General features: G+C 39.2%; 2 protein-coding genes across 2 annotated transcripts in view; both read left to right on the top strand.

Annotated features, from left to right (window-relative positions):
* igf1ra (insulin-like growth factor 1a receptor) overlaps positions 1 to 5,322 on the top strand; it is a 153,265-nt gene extending 147,943 nt beyond the window's left edge. The window contains exon 21 of the mRNA XM_088340561.1: positions 1,059 to 5,322. Coding sequence (XP_088196687.1) covers positions 1,059 to 1,506 — 448 coding nt within the window. The 3' untranslated portion in view covers positions 1,507 to 5,322. The remainder of the gene's footprint in view (positions 1 to 1,058) is intronic.
* Positions 5,323 to 8,454: 3,132 nt separating this feature from the next.
* Positions 8,455 to 22,107, top strand: synm (synemin, intermediate filament protein). Its single transcript, XM_088340560.1, has 5 exons — positions 8,455 to 9,016; positions 11,608 to 11,928; positions 14,220 to 14,344; positions 18,449 to 18,528; positions 18,599 to 22,107. The coding sequence occupies exons 1-5, from the start codon at positions 8,534 to 8,536 to the stop codon at positions 20,653 to 20,655; spliced, it is 3,066 nt and encodes a 1,021-aa protein (XP_088196686.1). The 5' UTR covers positions 8,455 to 8,533; the 3' UTR covers positions 20,656 to 22,107.
* The last annotated feature ends 1,970 nt before the right edge of the window (positions 22,108 to 24,077 follow it).

Below are 24,077 nucleotides of genomic sequence, written 5' to 3'. Positions count from 1 at the left end.
GTACCGGGACCTTATATCGGGGCACTTTCCAATTTCTGTTTTTTATATATATATATATATATATATATATATATATATATATATATATATATATATATATATATATATATATATACACACACACACAGTGAAACCTCAGTTCTCGACCATAATGCGTTCACCGAAATCATTTTTCCCATTAAAAATAATGTAAATCGTTTTAATCCGTTCCAACACCCTGAATGTTTACCTTGAATGTTTAACGTAAACATAAAGCTAACCCAGGCTAACCGTACGTCCGCGTTATCGTAATCATCCGTACGAAAGATTACGCTAACATGAACGTGTAAAAATAAAAACATCAGGTCGTTTATAAGTCATTTAGCACCCGGTCTCCACAACAAGTGGTGAGCGGTTCATTGGAAAGGGGGCTCCGTTCCAACACCCTCAATGTTGGGCTCCGTTGGAACACCCTGAATGTTTACCTGAATGTTCAACGTAAACATAATGCTAACCCAGGCTAATCGTACATTAGCGTTAACGTAATCTTCCGTACGAAAGATTACGCTAACATGAACGTGTAAAAATAAAAAAAGGATAAAGAAAAGAATTATGAATAGGAGTTTTTACCTTTGTGGAGCTCAGAATAAGCCGCAGGTGGACGGGGGTGCTATTATTTCTTTCTTAAATGCAATAGTTGTACGCACTACTTTTCTTTTTTCACCTGTAGCAACTTTGCTGCTTGCACTGACTTTTTTCGGAGGCATAATTAGGGGCTAAAACACTTCGTACACCTATATTAAAAGCAAAACAAAGCACGTCCGCACGGGATAACAGTTGGTCACGAAAAGAGCGATCTACACTCGTACGCCGCTCAGCATCGCACCTTAGCGTACGCATTCACGCATTACCGGCGTTCGAACTCCGATTTTTTGACCTAACAGCGAAGCAAGAATTTCTCTAAATATTTGGTCGTACTCCGATTTGTTCGAACTGAGAGGTGTTCGAAAACCGAGGTTCCACTGTAGTTTCAGACCCCTGATCTAATTTTTCTCAATTCTGCTCTTTGTCCTCTGCAGCTTTGAGTTGATGCGTATGTGCTGGCAGTACAACCCCAAGATGCGTCCATCCTTCCTGGAGATCATCAACAGCATCAAGGAACAACTAGAGCCAACCTTCCGGGAGGTCAGCTTCTTCTACAGCGAAGAAAACAAACCTCCCGACACCGAAGAACTGGACATGCCGGCGGAGAACATGCAGAACATTCCTCTGGACCCCGCCTCAAATGCACAGCCCCCGGTGGCCGCGACCGGGACTGCACCGCCGCCTCCTTCTTCGACGCAGCAGCCTAAGCCTGGCTCGCCTGTCGCAGGGCCTTCGGACGGCAAAAAAGCCGGAACGGTGCCAGCTAACGGGCCTTTGGTGCTGCTCGGACCCCATTTTGATGAGTTGCAGCCCTACGCTCACATGAACGGCGGCAGAAAGAATGAGCGGGCGCTACCCTTGCCGCAATCGTCTGCCTGCTAGTACGGTTGTATAGAAAAGTGTGGGCACCCCTTATTATTAAAAAGGTTCCTTTTTAAATCATTGGTTGTTCAGATCAGCAATTTCAGTTTAGGGGTTGGCTCCAGTAACCGTTGTTAGTGGGTCGATCCTGACCTGGGGTCTAACTTGGTCCTGACCATATAAAAGAAAGAAGTATCGCTCAATATCGGAAATTCAACAGCCCAACAAACATTATATGCATTCATAAATATCTATTCCCAACTTGATTTGATTTTATGACCCCTGAGACACATTAGGTATTCCATTTTATAATCGGTGGTTGATCGCAAGTCTTTTTCCTCTTTGCATCCCCTCTAAAAAGTGGCAACGTGGGGGCCTCAAAACATCTGTTTAAAGACCTTAAAACAACGATTTTTCAACATCATGATTTAGGGCTTTGTTTTTCAACTAGCGTGCCAAGGAAAACTCTGTGCTCGTGTGGGTTGCCGCAAGAAATTGCCCAATTTTATCTTTGCAAAAAAAGCATGCCATCGTTCAGTATATTTGCCTTCCTTTAGTTTATAAGCCGAGTAACTGCAACATTCACATCAGTAGGTGGCAGCGGATTACTATTTTGTTTTATGAACTGCTCATGAGGAAGTACAGGGTGATATATTTAATAACTTATTTTGCTTGATGTTTAAGATTGTGCCGCAAAAAATACATAATACATCAAATAACGTAAAATTGTGCAAATAATTCGACTGATTTTAATAATGGACTTATTTCACGCACAGAAATAAGAAAAATGTTATACTAGCAAATCCCTCTTGCTAATTTAAAGTACTTTTTGGTCTTTTTTTTTTTTTGTAAAAACTAGACAAAATCAAATAATAAAACGTTGGAAATCGGTTTAAAAATTTAGTAAAATCCAACATCAAAGCAAAAATATTCATGAAAAATAACTTGTATCACCCCAAATGCCCCCAATAAGCAGGTAGGCGCCTTGCATGGCTTTGAGTGTGTGTTAATGGATAAAGTGTGAACCACATTAGAAAGCACTTATGGAGGTCTTCAGTGACTTGAAAAGCACTGAATAAATGCAAATCATTTACCTCCTGAGCCTTGGCAACCACAAATGAAAAGAAACATTTTACTTTCAATTTATTTCACACAATTATTTAAACTTAAAAACAATACCTTTATGCTGGTGCCTAGAATTAAATTGTAAACATTTTCGACATAGATTTAGGTATAAAACAGTGGTCTTAGGCTTAAAAAAAGGGGTAATAAACACTGGTCAAGGGTAAAGATACAAAGAGCTATCTCAGAGATTTCACCTTTCATTTTCTACTTTGAGAAACTTAGTGAGGAAATGGAAGGCCCGCAGGTACAATTCTAGCTAAGGCGCACAGTGGCAGGACAAGACAAATCTCAGATAAGAGCCACAATAGGATCTTGCTGCAGAGTCATTCGATGTTCTAATGGGGGGTGGACAAATTAATGTACATGCTAATTTTAGTTCAGCTCACTATTGTGCACGTTCTAGAAATCCTATTTCACTTCTCAAAAATCTGTTTGTTTTTTTCAGTTATACGATATATTGAACTGAAAATTCGGATCCACCTACTACTCATTTAAAAAGGACCATTTTGTAAATAATCCGCTGTGCCCAGACATTTTGAATACTTCTGTATCGAACGCCAACCCTCCAACCCCCCACCCCGCCTCAACAATTTTCTACACAGGGTAACCTTAACCTCTCTTTCTGTGAAGTGACTTCTTCTCCACAGAGAGCGAGTTTCGGCGTCTTTTTCCTCCGAAAAGGAAAAAGGAAGACTCCCAAAAAAAAGGAACTTTTTTTTAAGCATATCTGCCAGTAAAAGTCATCAGAAGAGCACTTTTTTTCTGGCGAGAGGACGTCATGGAGTGTGTATTTATATACCAATTCTCTCTATTATAATGTTTCATTTTTTTTGTTTGTTTTTCTCTTTGTGTAGTTGGAATTAAGTCAAACATTTCAGACGAAAATGAACGCGACTGGAAAAACGTTTGTTGGGTCTTTTACAGAATTTCTATATTGCGAAAGTGGATGCTGTGCTTCAGAATAGAACAAATCAGGTCAAGTCATGTTTATTCGTGACACACTTAATCACAAAGAGTCTCAAATGGCTGCACAGACCACAGATTATTGCAAACCACAGACTATTATGACACCATCCCCTCATCTAAAACCTACATGAGGTCAAGGAAAAACGTAAAAATTCAGTGAAAATGGTACATTTTACTTAGCACCTCATAGTTGCAAAAAAAAAAAAACTTTAAAATATTGATTTAAAAAATAAGCAGTCATACACAAGTTATCTCTCAAACATCAATTTTTAAAAATACTCTTGGGTATAACCAAAAGGAAGCTGACATAATTGTCCGCCATCTTGCAAACTCATAAAATAAAACTTTGTTAAAGAAAGAAAAATGGTGCTTTACGGTAAAGTATCTGTAGTTTTTATTCTTATTTGTGTTTTTTAGCACTTATTCTCGGTTGCGGGTCTTTGGTGTTCCTCAGTGGCTTTTGAAAAATTTTTGATCATGGGAAATGAGATCAGTTCCGTCGGACAAACATGACTTAAACAATTTTAGTTTTCCAATGAAAATATAGAAATGAAGTCCATTTATATCTGAGATTTTTTCTTATTATTGTGTTGGGAATTTTTATATCAATGTATTTCCAATGGGAGCTGCAGTACCGCAAAAATCAGCCTAGTGGCCTCAAAAGTGAGGAAAAACAACGCCGTCAAATAGGTGCCTATTCATTTCAATGGGAGAATTGCGAGAAAAAAAGTAGATGCCGCGTCAAATTTGTAATCTATTTGTAATTTGTAATGTATTTGTAATCTGCCCTATCATTTTTTTTGATAATTGATTGCTCAGTCCGACTTAAAAAAATAGGATTGGATTTCTAAACTTTCCGTTCAAAAACATATTAAATTGTACCAGCATGGATTAAATTAACATGACCTAACCAATTTGTTCTGCAAATTGTTAGAAAACGGGCAATTTTTGATTGTTTTTCCTTTTATAATTAAAAATGAGGACAAAATGAAGTAGCAAATAAGTCTGAAGGTAAATATTTCAAATATTTAAATGCCAAAATTAAACAAACAAAAATACACCATTAAAATTAATAAATGTGTCACAAATTATTCAATTATTTTAAATATTAAATCACATTTTCAGATAAATACTCAAATGATTTTCAAGATTTAGTATTTTATACATAATATTTATAAACCGTTTTTTTTTTTTTGGTACTGTAAATCTGATTTCTTGCTATTATTATTCTAATTCCTTTTTAGTTGATCTAATATAAAACCAGATCTTAATTATTTAAGATTTGAATTAGTAGCTTCCCCCAAAATATATATTACATTCAAACACTTTGTGAATAAAAAAGCAATTTATGTAAAACATATTCTCAAATGTCATCAAAAATGTTAAAAACATTTACGGTAACTACTTTTTCTTGTCGAAAATCGTTCAAATCTGGCTTCTCGAGACCGATACCAATAACCGATATTCTGAAGCACATACTTACCCACGTGATCACAATCTAGTAGACAAAATGTGTTGATTTTGGTCCATCTATGCCTGGGGTCACCAACGGAGGGCTCGCAAGCACCAGGTTACTCGCTAAAATCACCTAGGTAGCCCGTGGATGGGTTTTGAATATTGCAGTGATGGATCTTTGTGATTTTCTTGGAATTTATGTTTTTTAACTGACATGTTTGGTGGTTAACCCTACTTTTAAGAATATCAACCTTGTAATAACATGGTAATAACATTATATATATATTAATGCATCTAATACTGGCACCCCTTTATGCTAAACTGACCTCTTTTGCTGTTTGACTGAGAATATTTGAACCTTCTAAGAATTACAACCTTGTAATAACATGATAATAACATAGTAACACAACTTAGTCTTTAAGAAATGCATATCAATCTAGTAGCCCCTTTGTGTTAATCAGTAATAACAAAAATGAGCTCCTGACCTCATAAATAAGTTGGTGACTCCCGGTTTACGCTTACGTCGTAAATGTGTAAAGTTTCTACATTTCAAAGGTACAGTTGTGAGCGTGTTCACGACAAAGCTGCTATTTATTCTCCCGATTTTTTTCATGTTTTCTTTCCTCTCCACTACTTTCTTATCTATAAATTTGCGAGAAATGTACCGTACGAGAAAGATAATAGTCACTAAAGTGCGTGTTTGGGTTGTTTATTCTTTGGGCGACATTTATATGTATTTGTGTCTATGATGATTTCGGTGGTTATTATTATTTGGAACGGACACCTTAGCTCTGTTTTTGAGCTTTCTTCTGCACCCTTTTTTGTACTTTTGGTGGTTTAGCACTGCGCCTCAGGGTGCGACTCAAATCTCAGGTCAAGGTTTCAACAAAAAAAATGCTTTTTTTTGTCTTCTCTTCTCCATTTCGGTATTTTTCATCCTCCTCTATCATCAGCTTTGTTTCTGTCAGTGCCTCTTTTTTTTTAATATTTTTAATTTTTATTTTTTTACTGGGTCTTGCCATTTGCCTTAATAATATGCCCCCCTCCTCCTTTATTTCACACCCACCACCCCAGTTCAAGCGTTATTTTTTTTTTCTCTCAAACCAAAAAAAAGAACGGCTTCAAGAGCGGAACATATGTATCGATGTAAAGGTCTTAAATGGATGTTGTATGTAATGTTGAAGGATGGTGTTTTCCTGCTTTATGTTTTTGAGTTTGGATTTTTATTTTATTTTGTTTTGCCCTTTTAAGTGTGTTATTTATTTATTTTCGCTGATCTTTCCCCGATGGTATCAGTTGAAATCACTGTATAAACGCCCCCATGATTCAGTATAAAGAGGATTCTGTCCGTATTTATTCGTTGTTTGCTTGTTATTCTTAGGTGATTATGTTTAACTTTTTACTAAATAGGTAGAAAATAGTATAGTAACTCACATATGTCAAAACCCGGAACAGGATCAGGACCCAAATGCATGACGTTTCTCACACAAGCCTTTTTACGGGAAATGGGGAGTCATGCACGTTAGGCAGCAGTCTGGCGTGGAATGATCGGAAGCCAGAGGCCCACGAGATCGATACCGATTGCCCGAGCAGATATCGGACAGATGGGGTCTATACCGGACAGGACGGGACAGACAGGATTGATATCAAAACAGGATATTGAAATAAAACAGGACAAACTAGACGGGAACAATACCAGACAGGAAACACAGGCAGGGAACTGCACAGAGTCAAAACCCACGTCTTGCAGGGCAGAGGTTCGTTGATGGACTGACAAAGGATAAGTGAGAGCACTTAGCTTAAATAGATAGAAAGCCAATCTGTCAACAAGCCGCACATACCCGATGACACAAGATAGTGTAGATATATTTATTGCAATGCAGATAATTGTATTGAGTATCTTTTATTTCCAGTTTTAATCAGTTTTCCTGACTGCTAAATTTCACAGCATTGTAAAGTAGACCCCCCGAGATACAGCATCCTCGCCTTAAGATGTTTAGAATCCAAAGTTTTTGGCCCCTCCTTAAGGTATTTTCCCACTACAGTGTATGACAGCAACAGTAGATCATTTTGCCCAAAAACGTAAAATATTCAAACTTTGCAGTGTCCGTGCGTATGACGAGTTACGTCTCTATGATGGCTGTTTGCTATTGGTGCACGTCATTTAAAATGTTGCTCTGCTATTAATTTATGCTATAGGATCATTCAAATTACGATTTACTATTGGATGAACTACTTCCCACTATGCATTTCTCTTTATTCAGTCCAGAAACTCGTTTTGAAAAAGGTTTGCCTGTAGGCGATATTCAATACTGTATCTGTACTGCTTTTATTTGCTATTGGTCCAAGACTGGCAGTGATGCTAAAGGGGAAGCAAAGAAATCTAATAACCATGAAAATGAAGCTGGAAGTTGCCTAGAAATGTGAAGAAGTAACACAAATGGCTATAATCAATAAACGATCAGGACTATTATTCACATGAAGGAGTCGATTAAAGCCAGGTAATTTTCGAAAGACACGACCATTTGTTCATGCAAGGTTTTGTAGTTAGTTTGCTTTTCAGACGGCCGTCACTGTCTCCTTGCCGTCTGCAGCCACCCTTTACTTCACTAGACCAGCTCAAGTCATGTCACATCAAAGGTAAAACAAATCCTATACTTGTACATTTATGTCAATCCATCCATCCATTATCCGCACCGCCTATCCTCAGTAGGGGCGCGGACATTTATGTAGAATATTATTTAATCATATGCTTTTATTTATTGTATTCTATTTTTATTTTTATTTATCTGAGGCCCTGGGGGTTTGGAAGGCAAAGGTTGATTACTATTGGTTTCTATTCCCCACGATGTCCCGGGGTTTACCCTATTCAATCACGAGATGGGTGTAATATTTGTTTAGGCCACGAGGTGACGCCAACCTCCACTGTACAGAGTGGTCAGCAACGATGCATTCAATAACCTCCGTATTTACTCCTAGCTAGCTTTAGCAACGCCAACGTCCACATGTTGGAATTTTTGTTGAAAAAAAAAGATAAAATATTGTAGAAGTTAAGGAAAATTACATTTTAGTGCAAGATATTTTGATTAACCGATTCAGCGTGGATTCAGTCGTTTTATGCCTTCGTTATTTGCTTCCAAACACAAACCTACTTATTCAACTGTAAGAGTCATGTTCTTTACGTCTTTGCTTCTGTTTCAACAGTATTTTTTTTTCATAAAATATGTATTTTTTAACATTTAACCAGTGATATATCGGTTGTTAAGTCATTTGATTAAAGTAGGAGTGATGTCCGATGTTACGCAAATGCACCATAGCATCGGCCCGTTAGGCCGGGCGCTCCTCAAAGTCGGACACGCCCTCCTTGTGCACTTGTCAAAGGGTTAGCCAATTCAGGTGACGTCACACTTGCGTGCAGGGAGACTCGGAGAAAAGAGCTCTCGGACAATTTCCACACATTTTTAATAGAAATATCTCTATTTTGCGTTCCCTCGTCCAAACCATGATGCCTTCAAGAAGAACTTTGGAGGCCGACAAGCGGCATCTGCAGCAGCTCAACGGCCGCCTGGCCCAATACCTCACCAGGACGCAGCAACTGGAGCGGGATAACGCGCGACTCCTTGCCGAGATCACACAGCTCAGACGGGCCAGGAACACCGACCGAGACCCGCTCCGCTTCCAGGCCGAAGCGCGTGAGCTGAGGAGAACGATGGAGCGCGCGGCCGCCGACAAGTCCCGGGCGGAGACGGAGCGCGAGAGGCTCCGTCTGGAATTGGAGACGCTTCGCTCGCTGTGCTGCCAGCAGAGCGATGCGTGCCGGGACATCGGCGGGGAGTTGCAGGGTCGCGAGAAGGAGCTCCAGGCGGCCCGGTGGAACAATGAGGTCCTGCAGAAGCGCCTGGTGGAGCTGGAAAGGGAGTGCGCCTTCTTGGAGGAGGCGCACCGGCAGGAGATGGAAGAGGTCAGGCGGCAAGCCGACTCCCAGGTCAGTCAAGTGCACACTTTGGTGTGTTTTTAGTCTGATGTGCAAGTCCCGATACCTGGTACTCGCTATCATGTTGTGTACTTACATGTTCTGTCTGTTGGCGCTTTGGAATTATGCTCTTTAAAGTCTTAAAGATAAGATGTCACAATGGCACTCAAAGCTTCATGGGGAGTATAGTACACACTACCTAATAGTACAGTAGACCCCAGGGTACGATATTAATCCCTTGGAATATAAACCAATGGTTAAGCGTAGTTTATGTGTTCTAAACCCGCGCCCCATTAGATATTAAAATAAAAAAATAAGTTCTTCTTGTGTGTAATACAAGTTTACAGGATTAAGTACAATTAAAAATGAATATACATGTATAGGAAATTTTTTTTTTTACTTTTGGTGTGACATGACATAAGCTGGTGCAGTGGAGTCGTGGGTGGATGCAGACAGGGGAGTAAAGTCAAAACTGATTCCAAAATGAGGATTATAAATCCCTCAGGACAATGCGTGTGTGTCTTCTTTGTATTTTTCTCGCTAATCACAAGCTTCGTCAACATGGTCATTATGTTTTTGCTTCTTCCTTTAGAATCACAGCAAGCCTAGGGACCCATAGTGAATAAATGCAGTACAAAAAACAGGATTGTACCGCATACTTGCAAAAGTCGTAATGAAGCATACATTATTAAGAGAAAGGCATTGTGGGATGTATTTCAGCCAAAAAGCATATTGGCATTTTCACGATGCGAATCAAAAGACGACCAGCTTTTTATACGTCTTTGACAAATAGCCGACAGGTATCACAGAAACATAACTCGTTTTACTCAAAGTTTGAATTTTTATGAGCAAGCGAAATCATTTGTTGTTGATGTCGTATAGTGGGGAAAATGTCTTCAACAACTGGTAAAATCATTATTTTATGGTTTCTCCATCATTGGACTCTCATTGCTGTTCTATCAGTGTTTGGGTATACGCTCTGCATCATCTTTCTTTCAAGTTTTGTTTAGTTAGAGACAGGGGTCCAACATTATGTTTTCTGGTTTTGGCACTCTCGTGTTCTATCTAGATGTGAGGACACATCCTGCATTGTCCCACTTTCTTAGTTTCATCAGTTACAGCTAGTTAGTCTTACGGCGTATTCTTAGTTTACTCGTTTCCATTTTTTTTTCACTTTGAGCCAGCTATCTTTTTAATATTGTGTTTCACGGTCTCATTGTCTTGGCCTGCTCTGTGCGAGTACACTTCCTACTTCTTTCTTTTATGTTTTGTTAAGTTAGTGTTGCAACATATTCTGTGTTCTCTTTCATTCATGTTTTGATGAGTTATAGCTCGTTACTGTTCTAGCATGATTTCATCATCAATGCACTCTTGTTGTTGCTCTGGCTGTTAAGTTTTGGGGTGATGGACCCATGTGGGGGAGGCAGGAACTGGAAACAAGGAGTGCTCAAAATCATGATGGTATGTATTAACCAAAACTAGAACCAGAGTAACAACTGAACAAGGAGGAGTGCAAAGCAAATGGCATGTTCAAACTGAAACAAAACAAAATCCAAACAGGAAAGAAAACAAAAACAACAACGGGACTGGACATTGCAAGGATTAAAATGACAAAGAAATAAACAAACTTGGTGTGGTGGTGGAATAAAATGACACTGAAAAAAATAACCCCAAATGACCCTACATAGTTTGCAGTCAAAAATATCCTTTTAAAGGGTCCAGGATAATTGGACACTCCTTTGCCCATTTCAAACACGTGTTGGGGCCCTATAGTGGAAGGAGGTATGCCAGACCATAACACTGGCCCCTTTATTTTAAAGTTTCTTGTGTCCTATTCCCTTTATGTTTTGTTCAGCTCAAACACATCCTGTGTCTTCCTCCATTCATGTTTTGTGCATCTAGATCCAGTTAGTGTTACAAGATTATGTAGTAGTTATGGGTTGTCAAACTTGTGTTTTAGTAACTTTGATGTTTTTGAATTTTGGAAGCGCAGCGCGGCGGAGCAGTGGTTAGCACTTGTGCGGCACAGTTCTGAGATCATAAGATCAAAACCTCCTGTGGGGAGTTTGCATGTTCTCCCCGTGCTTGCGTGGGTTTCCTCCGGGCACTCCGGTTTCCTTCCACATTCCAAAAACATGCATGTTAGGTTAATGGGCCGGTCCAAAATGTCCCTCTGTGTGAATTAGCGAGTGAATTGACTGTCTCTGTGTGCCCTGCGACTGGCTGGCAACCAGTTCAGGGTGTCCCCTGCCCACTGCCCGAAGATAGCTAGGATGGGCTCCAGCACCCCCGCGACACTACTGAGGATAAGCGGTGCAGATAATGGATGGATGGATGGATGGATGAATTTTGGAAATTCCAGTGAACTCTGGGGGTGCGGCTATGAAGGTGCATTTTGGACGTAAAGTTTTAAAATGTTGTGAAAGCATGGATCAAGGTAAAGCTAACAGCATATGCTAGTTTTTTTTTTTTGTCTAGACTCGAGAAGTTTAACCCATTGTTCAAACATTTGGCAAGGGAATCCATTTTAGTTTTGGACTCCAGTGCATTATATTCAATCAGTACTTTTTTGTTTTACCGATGTCTTTTTTCTTTCTTTTTAGATGAAACGCAGTGTGGTCATGCAAAGTTACCAGGGCCCCCCCACAGCCTCCTTGGAGGAGGTGCAGGAGTACGCCCGTGGCATGTCGGAGGGCTGGATGCAGACCATGGAGGTGTACCAGCAGAAAGTGGAGGAGATGGAGCGAGCCATACAGGAGGACCAGGCCATGCTGAGCGACCTCCACAGAGAGAAGATGCTCCACACGTCCGAGTTGGAAAAACTCCGCTCGGATGCGGCCAAGCAAGGGCAGATGCAGATGCGTTTGGAGGAACAACTCTGTCGAATGCGAGAAAAGTTCAGTCGGGATGAGGGAGAGTATCAGGTATGTCCCTAGATTAGGAATGGTTGTACAGTGGTACCTCTACTTACAATTCGAATTTGTTCTTAGAGAAGGTTCGTATCCCGAAAAATTCGTAAGCTGAGATGCATTTTGTATGTAAATGGACTAATCCGTGAAAAGCCCTGCAAAAAAACACTAATAAATCATAAAAAGCATCATAACATGAAACAAATAGTTGTTTAAATGAGATAACTGCAAGAAAAAACAAAATGCACGTGTGCGCTGCGCAGACACACACGAAGCAGAGGAGGGGCGCTACAGTAAAGCCCCTATACAACACGGTGCGCAAAAAATTTAGGTAAAAATGTGCATTTTTCAAAATAATCATTGTTATTTTTTATTATTTTGCCGACATAATGTAAATAAACAAATAATAATGGAAGTAATATAAATATTAATTTACCTTTTTGCATACTGTTTCTTGAAAAACAGATCCAATGAGGTCTGCTTTTGCCGGCTTTTGATAATCCGTCATGAATACACGAGGCGGACGTAGCAAAATTTTTTCCAGGTGATTCTTTTTCACAAATCCCAAAACTTCATAGATTTGTTTCTAAAATATCTTTCATTTGGGCCTATTGAATGACAGCTGTTCTACAGGTACTACTTTTTTTCCCTATATTTTAAACACTGCTGCTTACACAGTCCACAAACAAGTGTCTTCATCGCGGCACAATGTGTTACTTTTCTGTGCTGGACATTTCCCTGCTGATTTTTTTTTTTTTTATTAATCTAAGAAATAGACGTGAATGACTTCATTTTCGTGGCTAATTAATCTTGCAGTTTAAAATCTGGTTAAAAATATGTATTTTATTAAAATAGATATTCACTTTACTGTCTAAGGACTTGTAAATGTCATTAATTCCTGACTGCAATAAATACATAAATACACCTCATTATTGTATTACCATATCTTGGACTTTTTTTTCTTGTAAAAATATATGGATAAAATGAACATTATTTTAAATGACAAGTATTTGGGTGATTTCTTCATTATTTTTCACATTAAATAAAGGATAAAGGATATTAATTAATAATAATAACAATTGCTCATCATTATTATTCTTATCTTATCTATTTTTAACATTATTTCTTGTAAAAATACATTTAAAACACAACATTATTTTTGAATATAGCAAATAGTATTGGTGTTTTGGGTTATTTTCTTTGATTTAGAATTCTTGTACAGTATTACTACATTTAAAAGAATTATGTAGAAATACAGTATAAAGAAAAGTAACTATCAATTTGTCACGGTTGCCTTTGCGCTCAATTGGCCCTGCCCTTATGGCGTCGGCTCCAGTTTGTTGACAGATTGGCTTTCCCACTATTTAAACCCTGTCCTCTCAATCCCCTTTTGTCAGTCCGTCTGCAAATCTCCGTGTGTTGAAGGCAAGCCTTTTTCGACACTGACCCCCACGTGTCCCTTTTTGCTGCCGTTTGTCTCGGGCTACTACCCGTTTTGATTCCGATCACATCTGCTCTCCCGTCTTGGCTTACGACTCGTTTTCGACCACGATCACGTATGCTCTCCCGTTTTTCCGTCCTCGACACCGCCATCGCTTGCCACGGAAGATCCACTTCCGTGTTCGGATCACAAGCCAAGTACGAGAGCGACTCGCTTGCCGCGTCCAGTGAACTTCGGAGTGTGGGCGCACCTCTTACTTGTTCCTTCAATAAAACTTGTGGTAAACGTTACGCGAGTTGGTCCTGTACCCGTTCTGGTCCTGACACACTTATTTTAGTATTTTAGTTTATTTTCTTCTTGAACATTCTTTTTAAATAAATAAATCTTTAAGTAGTGAAAACATTTATTTAAAATTAACAAAATGATCTGCTGTGAATGACCAAGATCATTTTGCTTGGAAAGATAAATACTGTAACTCTATTTTGCCACATTTTTTTCCTTAAATTTTAAAACTGTCCCCAACATTTTTGGTTTTCATAACATATTTGTCATAGCTTACCATTTACAAAATAAGCTTGAACTTGAATATTTGTATATTATGACATTTGCATGTAGCTGAAAAAATTTCCCCCAACCCTCCAACAACTCCGAGGCATTTCAGCTTGCGAACCACATAAGCCAATAAGCTCTCAGACGGGAAAATCCCTATTAGGAAGTCTCCTAAAGATAAACATCCACAATTAATGTAATGAGTATATAAGTCAACCATCTATGATGTCTTAAAACTTTCAGGTTTTTTTGCTTTTCTGGCAACCGGGAATAGAATCAAGTCCTTGAGTATCTGATCTTATTTCGTTTCTTGAAGATGATTATTGAACAGCTGGAAAAGGAAAGGAAGGCTATGGCGGAGGCCATTGCGCAAAGGATGCAAGAACATCAACATCTCCTGAGGGTCAAGATGGACCTGGGCATGGAAGTGGCCGCCTACAGGTAATTGTATTCATTTTCTACCTAACTACCTTGGTCATATCCATCAAGAGGGGTGACCAACAGCCAGACAAAAATACAAAAACAAAGAAAATAAAGGATAAAATAGCAAAAAAACACACACAAACATTTTTGGACCATGGCCAACCCAAATACCCAAACAAGTTAGGCACCTCGGCTCCTAAGTTGGATATGCTTTCGTCCCTCCAAATGAAACGGGACACAAGAAAGCGGCCGTGTCACTCGGATTCATTTCCAATTACCGTATTTTCCAGACTATAGATCGCACTTTTCTTCATAGTTTGCCTGGGGGTGTGCTTATAATGCGGTGGGACTATGTGGGATTATCAAAACATTGTTTTAAATTTCTATTATAGGTACTGTATATCACTTCAGATGTTATTTTCACATTGAACTGCAAGAGGGCGCTCTAGGCATGTGTTGATGATTTCAGCCTTGCCCTGTTATGGGTGGACATTTTTGGAACCGGAAGAAGGAAGAGGCCTATCGTGGCGAGTGGGAGGAGATGTTTATCGGTTAAAGTGACACAGAGTATGAATATTTCATTAGATTTAGTGATTTGGAGTGCAAATGATAGTTATGTTAGCATGCTCTTTATGCTACAGTTATCCGAATCACTCTGAATATGTTCCGTCGTTACTGAAATTAACAGGCAGTTCAATCATGTAACATTTGTATATTGTAAGTACTTGTTCATGTCAGAACCAGAACAGGAGGAGGACCCAGATGCGTAACGTTTCTCACACAAGCTTTATATTACGGGCAATGGGGCAGTCATGCACGTTAACACAAACGCCAGTGATTTGGCGATCGCTGGGCGGAAGAAGTAAGGCAGAAGTCTGCCGTGGAACAACAGGAAGCCAGAGGCCGACGAGATCGATACCAGTTACATGAGCAGATACCGTACAGATGGGGTCGATACTGGACAGGATGGGACAGACAGGATTGATATCAAATTCAGGAGACTGCAGACAGATATCGGACAGGACGAAACTGACGGGATCGATACCGGACACAGGTGACTGGAGTACGATATCACACAGGACGAGATAAACGGGGTCAATACCCGATACTGGAGATTGTAGCCGGATAACAGACAGGGCGAGACAGGCGGGATCGATACCAGACACTGGAGACGGGAGTCCGATAACAAACAGGATGAGATAGACGGGAACAATACCAGACAATGGAGATCGAAATCAGACAGGAAACCGGACGGAGTCAAAACACGCGTCTTGCGGGTGCAGAGGTTCGTTGACGGACTGACCAAGGGCGAATGAGAGCACTGAGCTTAAACAGGAGGGGGAAACAATCAGGTAACCAGCAGAAGCTGGCGCCAAACAAGCGGGCACAGGTGGGTGTAATGAGTAATCATGACAATTCAGCCCGTTGTTCTCTTTTGTTTTAACTTGCCTTTCAAGATGACATGTATGTTTTTGTTGTATTTTATCGAATACATAGAAATACGACTTATACTGCAGGTGTGACTTCTACATGTTTTTCTTTCTTAATTATGCATTTTTTGGCTGGTGTGACTTAAACTCCAGAGAGACTTATAGTCCCGGAAATAAGGTGTGTACTATCCCACTTTAAAAAGAAAAGTCGTAGACACACACAAACCCAACGTTGTGTTTTGAACATGCTAAAAACTCACGTCATTTTGTGGTTCATTGGATACTATAGAATTGTCTTCTTCTACGACAAAAAATTGTATCGTCTTCTGCAGTGAAAATGTCATCTTATACAATGAAAATTAGCATCATGGTCATGTAAACCCCAAAACTGTTGTCTTTTTCAATGCCAAAAATTATGTTGTGATTTTCTACAGCCAAAATTAGAATTGTCTGCTAATAGGCGGAAATTTGGCATAGTCTTCTTCTATGCCTAATACTAGCATAGTCCTAGTCTTGACTGAAAATTAGTGTTGTCTTCTTTTACGATAAAAATTAGCATCATGGTCAGTCAAACGAAAAAACTGGTGTCTTTTTCAATGCCAAAAATGATGTTGTTATTTTCTATTGCCAAAATTAGAAATGTCTTCTCATAAGCTAAAATTTAGCATAGTCTTCTTCTATGCCTAATACGAGCTTAGTCTTAGTCTAGACTGATAATTAGTGTTGTCTTCTTTTACAATGAAAATTACCATCATCTTTTTCCAAAGCCAAAATATTGTGTCGTCTTGAACGCAAAAAATATTGTTGTTATTCTGTATAGCAAAAATTTGCATTGCTCTCTAATAAGCTGACAATAAATGTAGTTTTTATGTCAAATATTAGCATTATCACAGTCTACGCAGAACATTAGTGTCTACTTCTACAATGAAATTCACTTAGTCTTTCTCAGAACCCTAAAAATGGCATCCTTGTCAACACCAAAAATGAGTTTTGGTTTAATCTATTCCAAAAATATGTATTAATATCTTATAAGCCCAAATTGTATGTTGTCTTTTTCTTTGACGAATATTGGCGTATTTTTCCAACCCAAAATATGTCCCATCTTCTTCAATGCCAAAAATAGTCATGATTCTATATGCAAATAAATGGCATGTCTTTTAAAAGGCAGAAAATTAGCATCACCTTCACCTATGTTTAATATTAGTACCGTCCTATTCTACACCAGAAATTAGCATCATCTTCTTCTATGCCCAAAGTTAGCAATGCTTTTGTTTACGCAGAATTTTGCATGATCCTCTATTAATAATTAGCATTCTCTTTTTATATGCCAAATATTTTAACGTCTCCATAACTTAAGTGTTTTTTGTCTTTTTCAGTAGTCAAGCTAAAACATTCCGTAAGCTGCGCGAAATGCGACTTATACTCAAGTGTGTATTTAGCACCTTAATGGTCCATAAAATAAGGCATAAAGTGTATCCTTGGTTATAATGAAACATATACACTTTCCTAAATTATTAGTCCTATTCATCTAAATCCGTCTCAGCCATTTTTACACTTGGAGAAAAACGTATTTCTCAATACTACCACCTCAGGCCCAAAGTGGAACTGCCTGTTATGTTTCAACCTCATACTTGGCGCCTTATGGTTAAATTATGATTCATTCTCCGTGCTTTTCGTGTGGTTCTACTTTTAAATCAAGCAAACAACAATCTGCAAAGACACACATGCAATGACGAAAAGCACGTGTAGTAAATCCAGTTCCTGTCATTCACAAAGTGGAATAGGTCAAATGTTTTGACATGGCGCAGTCGTCAGTCAGAATTTGCATTGGAATTTACAGGGAAGTGTGGACAGCCCCACATTGTAGCTGTTATTTTGGTCTCAGTCTGTTGGGAAGCACTCTACCACAGAGCTTCTTTCTATCATTTGCTTATGCCAGTTACTCGAAAAGTGGCTCAGGAATGAAGATTAGGAAGATTACAAAGTGGTATTAATTAGATTGTAGCTATCGTGTAGCTTTTTTGCCATTTTTTTAAAGTACGCAGTACAGCTAACAGCCAAGATTTTGTTTCTAAGCCTGTTAGGCTTCTGGAGAATAAGATGGAAGAGCTGGGGGACGCACAAGCCTTCGCACGGTAATTAGCTGTGGTCTCAAATATATCATTTGTAGAACTGTAATGACAATGACATTGTACCTTCCTATTTTGGGGGAGAGTTTTTGTCACATTTTAGAATAGATCCATTACGTGGGAAAGTAGTAATCTTGATCAAAGAGGTATGGTTGTTTAATAACAAAACCCAGGAAATAAGTAACAAACAAATGGTCTCATAGGAACTAACGAAATGTCTAAACAAAAAAACAGGACACAAACCTCTCTAGGCAATGGTAATGACCCAACAACCTCTTCTGTCGGGTTGAGGCGGTATAAAAAGCTGGAAATATTGAAGTACAAGTGTGGAAACTGGTTTTACGCAGCTGGGTGCTCTCCAGCTACTCCCTCCAGGTGGGTATCCATTCGGGAGGAAATGGTTTGATCCTGTCAGATCCTGACAGTTGAAATGCTAATCAGCGCTTCTCAAATTTGGTTATGTGGGAAAAAACTACAGGGGTACAGGAGATTTTCAAATCCATTTTAAAAGAAGTGTTAAAAATTTACCAATATCTTTTAGTAACTGACCTCTTTCTTTCTAGAGCGCTCCTGGAAGGTGAAAGAACCAGGCCTCAAGATGCTCAAAGAATAATGAACCAACACCAGAGGGAAAGAATCATTGGTAAGACACTTGATTTTGATGACATTTTGACAAATTCTATACCACAAATGTCACTCACTGATTCCCTCAGATATCAAGATGTCCAGTAAACCATACACCCCAAGATCTTCCACCACAACCACACAGCGTACACACATTGGGTTCACACCACCAACAAGTATTATTAGAAGAACTCCTGTAGCTTCTTCAGGGTCCAGAAGTCCCTCCAGGATAATTCCTATATCACGTACAAGCAGAGCTCTGCATGAGAGTCCCGCATCCAGGAGGGATATGGTCTCGTTTACCAAAGCCCGGGCAGCAACATCTTCTGCCGTTGCCAAAGATAGGCAACAAAGCCCGATGTTGACAGAGAAAAAGGAGAAATCTGAAGATGTTTTTAAGGTTGAGAAACCAAGCAGTTCCATAAAGTCCTCCGCCAAGACCACATCAGGTAGAGTGACATCACCTATAGAGAACCAAACAACTTCCATTAGGTCTTTGGCTGAGAAAACATCAGGTAGAGTGGTAACACCTCTAGAGGACCAAACCACTTCCATAACGTCTTTAACTGAGACAACATCCGGCAGAGTGATATCGCCTATAGGAAGCCAAACAAGTTACATTAAGTCTTTTGCAATGACCACATCTGGTAGAGCATTATCACCACCAAGAGGGGGCCTCAAAACTGAACAAGAGATAGAAAGAAGCAAGGGAGGAGGATATGAAACAGATGAAGGTAATCTGCGTGAAAGTAAGTCCAAGGATGAAACTAAAACGAACTCCACAACCGAGTCAACTGAGAAAAAAGATTTGGACGATTTGTCTGTTGATGAGATAATTGAATCAGTGATCAAACCAGCAGGTTCGGAAGCCAAGGTTTGCTCCTCTGGTGATTCGAAGATCACATACCACGTAGAAAAAACTGAACAAGAGGACGGTTCCATGAAGACTCAGATTGTGTTGCAGTCAAAGGTGGAGGAGGAAGTGGACGTATCAGAGGAATCCGCTCTGGATGTCCTGCTGAGTCAAGGTGTGAAGAAGGTAGCTTTAGAAGATATTGAGGACACGGCAACAGGAAGTATGATAAAGAATCTGCTTAGTGGTTTGCAGGCAGAAGGGAGCCTCCAAAATAAGTCTTTCAATGTGGAAATTATTGAGCAACCGGTAGAGTGTTTCGAAGAAGACATCCAAAATGAATCTAGATCTTGTTTTGAAGATCCATCTGCATATTTCCAAATTGAGGAGATGGTAGAAGACCAAGATAAGCAATTCGAGAAGAGCGATGATGGAGCTGTAAAAAGGTCCTTAGGAAAGTTTCAGAATCAAGAAAAGAGAGAGTCTTCTTATTTCACTCATGACCAAGAAGCCGATGAGTATTTTGTCTCCACTCCTGACTCAGACCCCGAAGAGAATTGTAGCATTACTTCATACGGTCATTATGGTATGGTGGACGACTTGTCTGATGAGAGATATTATCAAGATGGCGAACTGCCACAAACTGGCACTATTTTTGAAGAAAAGAATGAGTACAGGTTACGTTCGGACCGCCCTTTTCTCAAAGAAACCATTCCTGAGTGCATCATCGAAGAAGAGATCCGTGTTTCTCCTGTAGTCCAAGAGTCCATGTTGGAATTCCTACGAGAGGATTCATTAGAGCCCAAAGATCAATTGAGGGGAGCTCTGGAGAAGCTGCAAGGCTCTGTTACAGGTCCACTCAGGGAGGAGTTGGCTTACCTCACTAAAGTCAGCAGCGGAAGTCCACAAAACGTGGCCGTTGATATCAAGAGAGTGCAGCAGTCAGGTGAGTGCGGAACAACCACCATCGTGGCGGAGATGAACGTCTCGCAGACGCTGGAGGATTCCGGACTGCTGGACGATGACGATTTATCCGAGGAGCAGATCATTGCAGCTCTGAGGTCTTCTGACTTGGGGGGCGCCTTGCAGGGAGGATCCGCAGAAGGATACAGCTTCAGGATCTCCAAAGAACAGCACGTTGTGGTCGATGATGATTTTGACTTTGCGGGGGAAGGGGAGTCGTCATCCCTTGTCACGGAGAGAGTGATTCAGCTCGGGCCGTCCGAAAGATCATTCACTGTCAAGATGGAAGGACACGGCAACCATTCTGATCCCATCTCTGATCAAGAGTGAATGTAAAGTCAAGGATGTTGTCTTTGATCAGGTTATGAATTGATTTCTCTCACAATGAGTAATTTTTACCGTACCCTTCCTTGCAGGGATTTCGCATCTGACCTTGACCGCCAAATTGGGGTATCTTATCTCAGGTCACAGTTTGAAGATTGTTTCAATTACTTTCATTCAAGGACCATTTCTCAAGAGCAAGACCTTAAAGCTAGATTAAATCTTCCAATTGGTCGATACATTTCAACCAGGACCAATTTTGGCGGTATCCCTGTTAAGTTCGTCGGATATTTGTCTTGACTGGAGTTCTTAACTGCCAAATTGGGATATCTTATCACAGGTCACAGTTGAAGTATTGCTTCACTTACGTTCTTTTAAGGGTGGTATCTGAAGAACAGGACCTGAAAAATAGATTTAATCTTCCTATTGGTTTATGCACAGTCATGAATTTTCATCTACAACCGATTTTGGTGATATCACCATTGATGTTGTACGACATTGAACTTGACCACAGTGTTAAGCTTTCAATTTTCTTTTATGCTTCAACTTTTATGATTGGTATCTACGGCTTTGATTTTAGAAATCCTGTAAATGGATTTCCAATGCTAGATTTGCTGTAACTAGATGGATGATTTCCGAGGGCTAGAAGCTACAGTACGAGTAATGCAGTAAAGTGTTACTCAATGTCAAGGCACTTGAACTTTTTTTTTAAACAAAATTCCGACATACTTGTTTAGACAAAAACAATCATTAACAATCAATTGGCTGCAGTTGTCTAAGTGCAATGCTTAATTAACCAGAGTTTTTACCAAACGTAAGTATATGGAGAGGAATCCAGCGCTGACATTTTTCGTGCGTAAACAGGACTCGAAACTCAAGTTTTAGTAGTCTATTTACACTCCTACTTACGGACAACAACTAATATATTTAAAAAGACACAAACTAACACTACCTTGCACCATAGCTAATCAGTCAACTAGTGAAAATACAGCATGAGAATTAACAAAAGTAATAAATCACACACACACACACAAGTATTATAAAACTAACACCGGGTTCTTAACACTCTACTGCTCACAAGCTGAATGACTATTGAGTATTCCCTGTGAAAGCATGTCATGAGTATTATAAACTAGTATGTAAATCACTGCATTTATGGAATGGCTATGGTGTAATAAAGCAACTACAGTAGACCGCCGGGATACGGCGTTTTCACCTTACTGTGTTGAATATTTTCCCCCCTCTTGCATCTGAAACAAATTGTTCGTGCACAAAAACCTACAAATTAAAACTTAGTTACTTGCCTTATACATCTCTAATATGCCTGTCTGCTATTGGTCGATGCCGTATAGAATGCTGTTCTGCTATTGTTCTGCATTACGGCATCATGAATATCACAATATGCAGTTGGCCCAACTACATCTCACAATGCCTTTCTCTTTATTCGGTTCTGAATGTCACATGCTTGTACTGTAATTATTTGTTATGAGCCTCACGGCTTGCAGTAATTCTAAAGGGAGGAACAAAAACATGATAATAATGGAAACAAAGCTTGTGATTATCACAAAATCTGAAGAGGGCACATAAATGCCTTGCTATGTTGCATGAACATCACCAATTGACAATCAGGACTATTAGAAAAAAAAAGGACGCAATCGAAGCAGGGAAATCTTCTGAATGCATAGCAACCCCCTCTATATTCAGTTAAATCTGAGTTTAATCTGCCGTATCCTCCCCCTTTTGCATCCACTCACTTACTCCTCTGTACCGTCTTATGTCACGTCAGACCAAAGGTAAATTACATTTATTTTTTTCTCTGGAATGGATTAATCTAGTATCCCGGGGCTCTACTGTGAACCCACACTAATATTTTCACAAATGTATATTCATTATGCTAGTTGCGAGATGTGCAGCCTTTTTAGGGTTTAGTATTCTCTGATTTATCTTCGTCATGCAACAGAACTCCTTCTGAACGAGAGAAAACGACATAATAACTGTGTCACAGAAAGGATATGGTGTCGGTTTCTGGATTCCATCCACTTGACACTTTGCATGTTCTGTTCTGGCCGCGGTAAGGATCCTTACCTAAGAGAGTGTGTTCTTTACAGCTGACTATTTTTGTATCAGCTTAGTGGAGTTGACCGGTCAAAAGGTTTTGTTGTTGTTTACACCTCGAAAGGTCAGCTAATGTCCCGAGAAATAAAATTCTTTGTGTTCATTTTTGTTTTGAGGTTGATTGATTTGAAAATGTGTCTCAATAATTTAGTGAGACTATGCAGTATAGCCTCTGTCAATCAAAATAACTTATTTCTGTGTACTATATTTCCGGACTATGAGTCAGTGTTCTTTTCATAGGTTTGGTTTTCCTCTCAGTGACGTATAAACAAATACATTTCCAGAATTTCACAACAAACGTTGTTGTGTTTTGAGCGTGCTAAAAACTAGCATAAATGTCTTCTTTGCTGAGTAATTTCTGCCAAAAACTAACATAAATTTCTTCAATGCTTAGTAATGTCTTTGTGGAAGCTATCAATCTTTTAACCTGACAATTAGCAATGTCTATTTTTGTGTGTGAGAAGCTAACATTCGCTTTATCTGACTGAAAATGTGACATTTTCTATTTGCGCAGAAAGCTAGCACTGTATCATTTAACAATGAAAATTATCTGCAGAAACCCAACATAGTAATGAAACGAAACAAAAATATTCTTCTAATTTCAAAACAAACGTTGGAAAAATACGTTTTGAGGGCGCCAAAAATAGTCATAGTTAAGCATGGTCAAGTCAAGATACATTTCTTCTATGCTAACACATTGCTGCTTGGACAGCCAACATCTTCTTGTACACTAAAAATCAGCATAGTAAAGATACTTTTATTCTATGTTACCTAATTTCTGCGTGGAGAGTTACACTAAAAATCGACATTGTACTAAATTTTCGCGGAAAGCTAGAATTGATTCCTTCCACACTTTAAACTTGCAGAAAGCTAGCACCCACTTGTCTAACCAAAATTAGTGCAGTACAGTCTTCAGCAGAAAACAAAGGTACAATATTTTCACGACCATAGGGTCGTGTTAAAAGGCGCAATCTCCGTAGCTGGTTCTATTTCTGTATTTAACACTACACATGGTGCACCGGACGATAAGGCAGGGGTGCCCTCTGTTGCGGCTGCTGTTGTACCGAATTCTGATTCCCCTACGAAATCTGACTCCCTTTCACATGGACTATGCTTCTCAGCGCTGCGGCTTTGATGAAGTTTGCATATGTCTTTATAATAAGTTTTAATTATATATATATATATATATATATATATATACTGTATATATACTGTATATATATATATATATATATATATATATATACTGTATATATACTGTGTATATATATATATATATATATATATATATATATATATATATATATATATATCTC

The sequence above is a fragment of the Urocampus carinirostris genome, chromosome 7, assembly GCF_059441175.1.
Source record: "Urocampus carinirostris isolate Australia breed hairy pipefish chromosome 7, RoL_Ucar_1.0, whole genome shotgun sequence".
Classification (NCBI taxonomy): domain Eukaryota; kingdom Metazoa; phylum Chordata; class Actinopteri; order Syngnathiformes; family Syngnathidae; genus Urocampus; species Urocampus carinirostris.
Note: the sequence above shows the minus strand (reverse complement) of the source record. Positions and strands in the feature narration are given on the sequence as shown.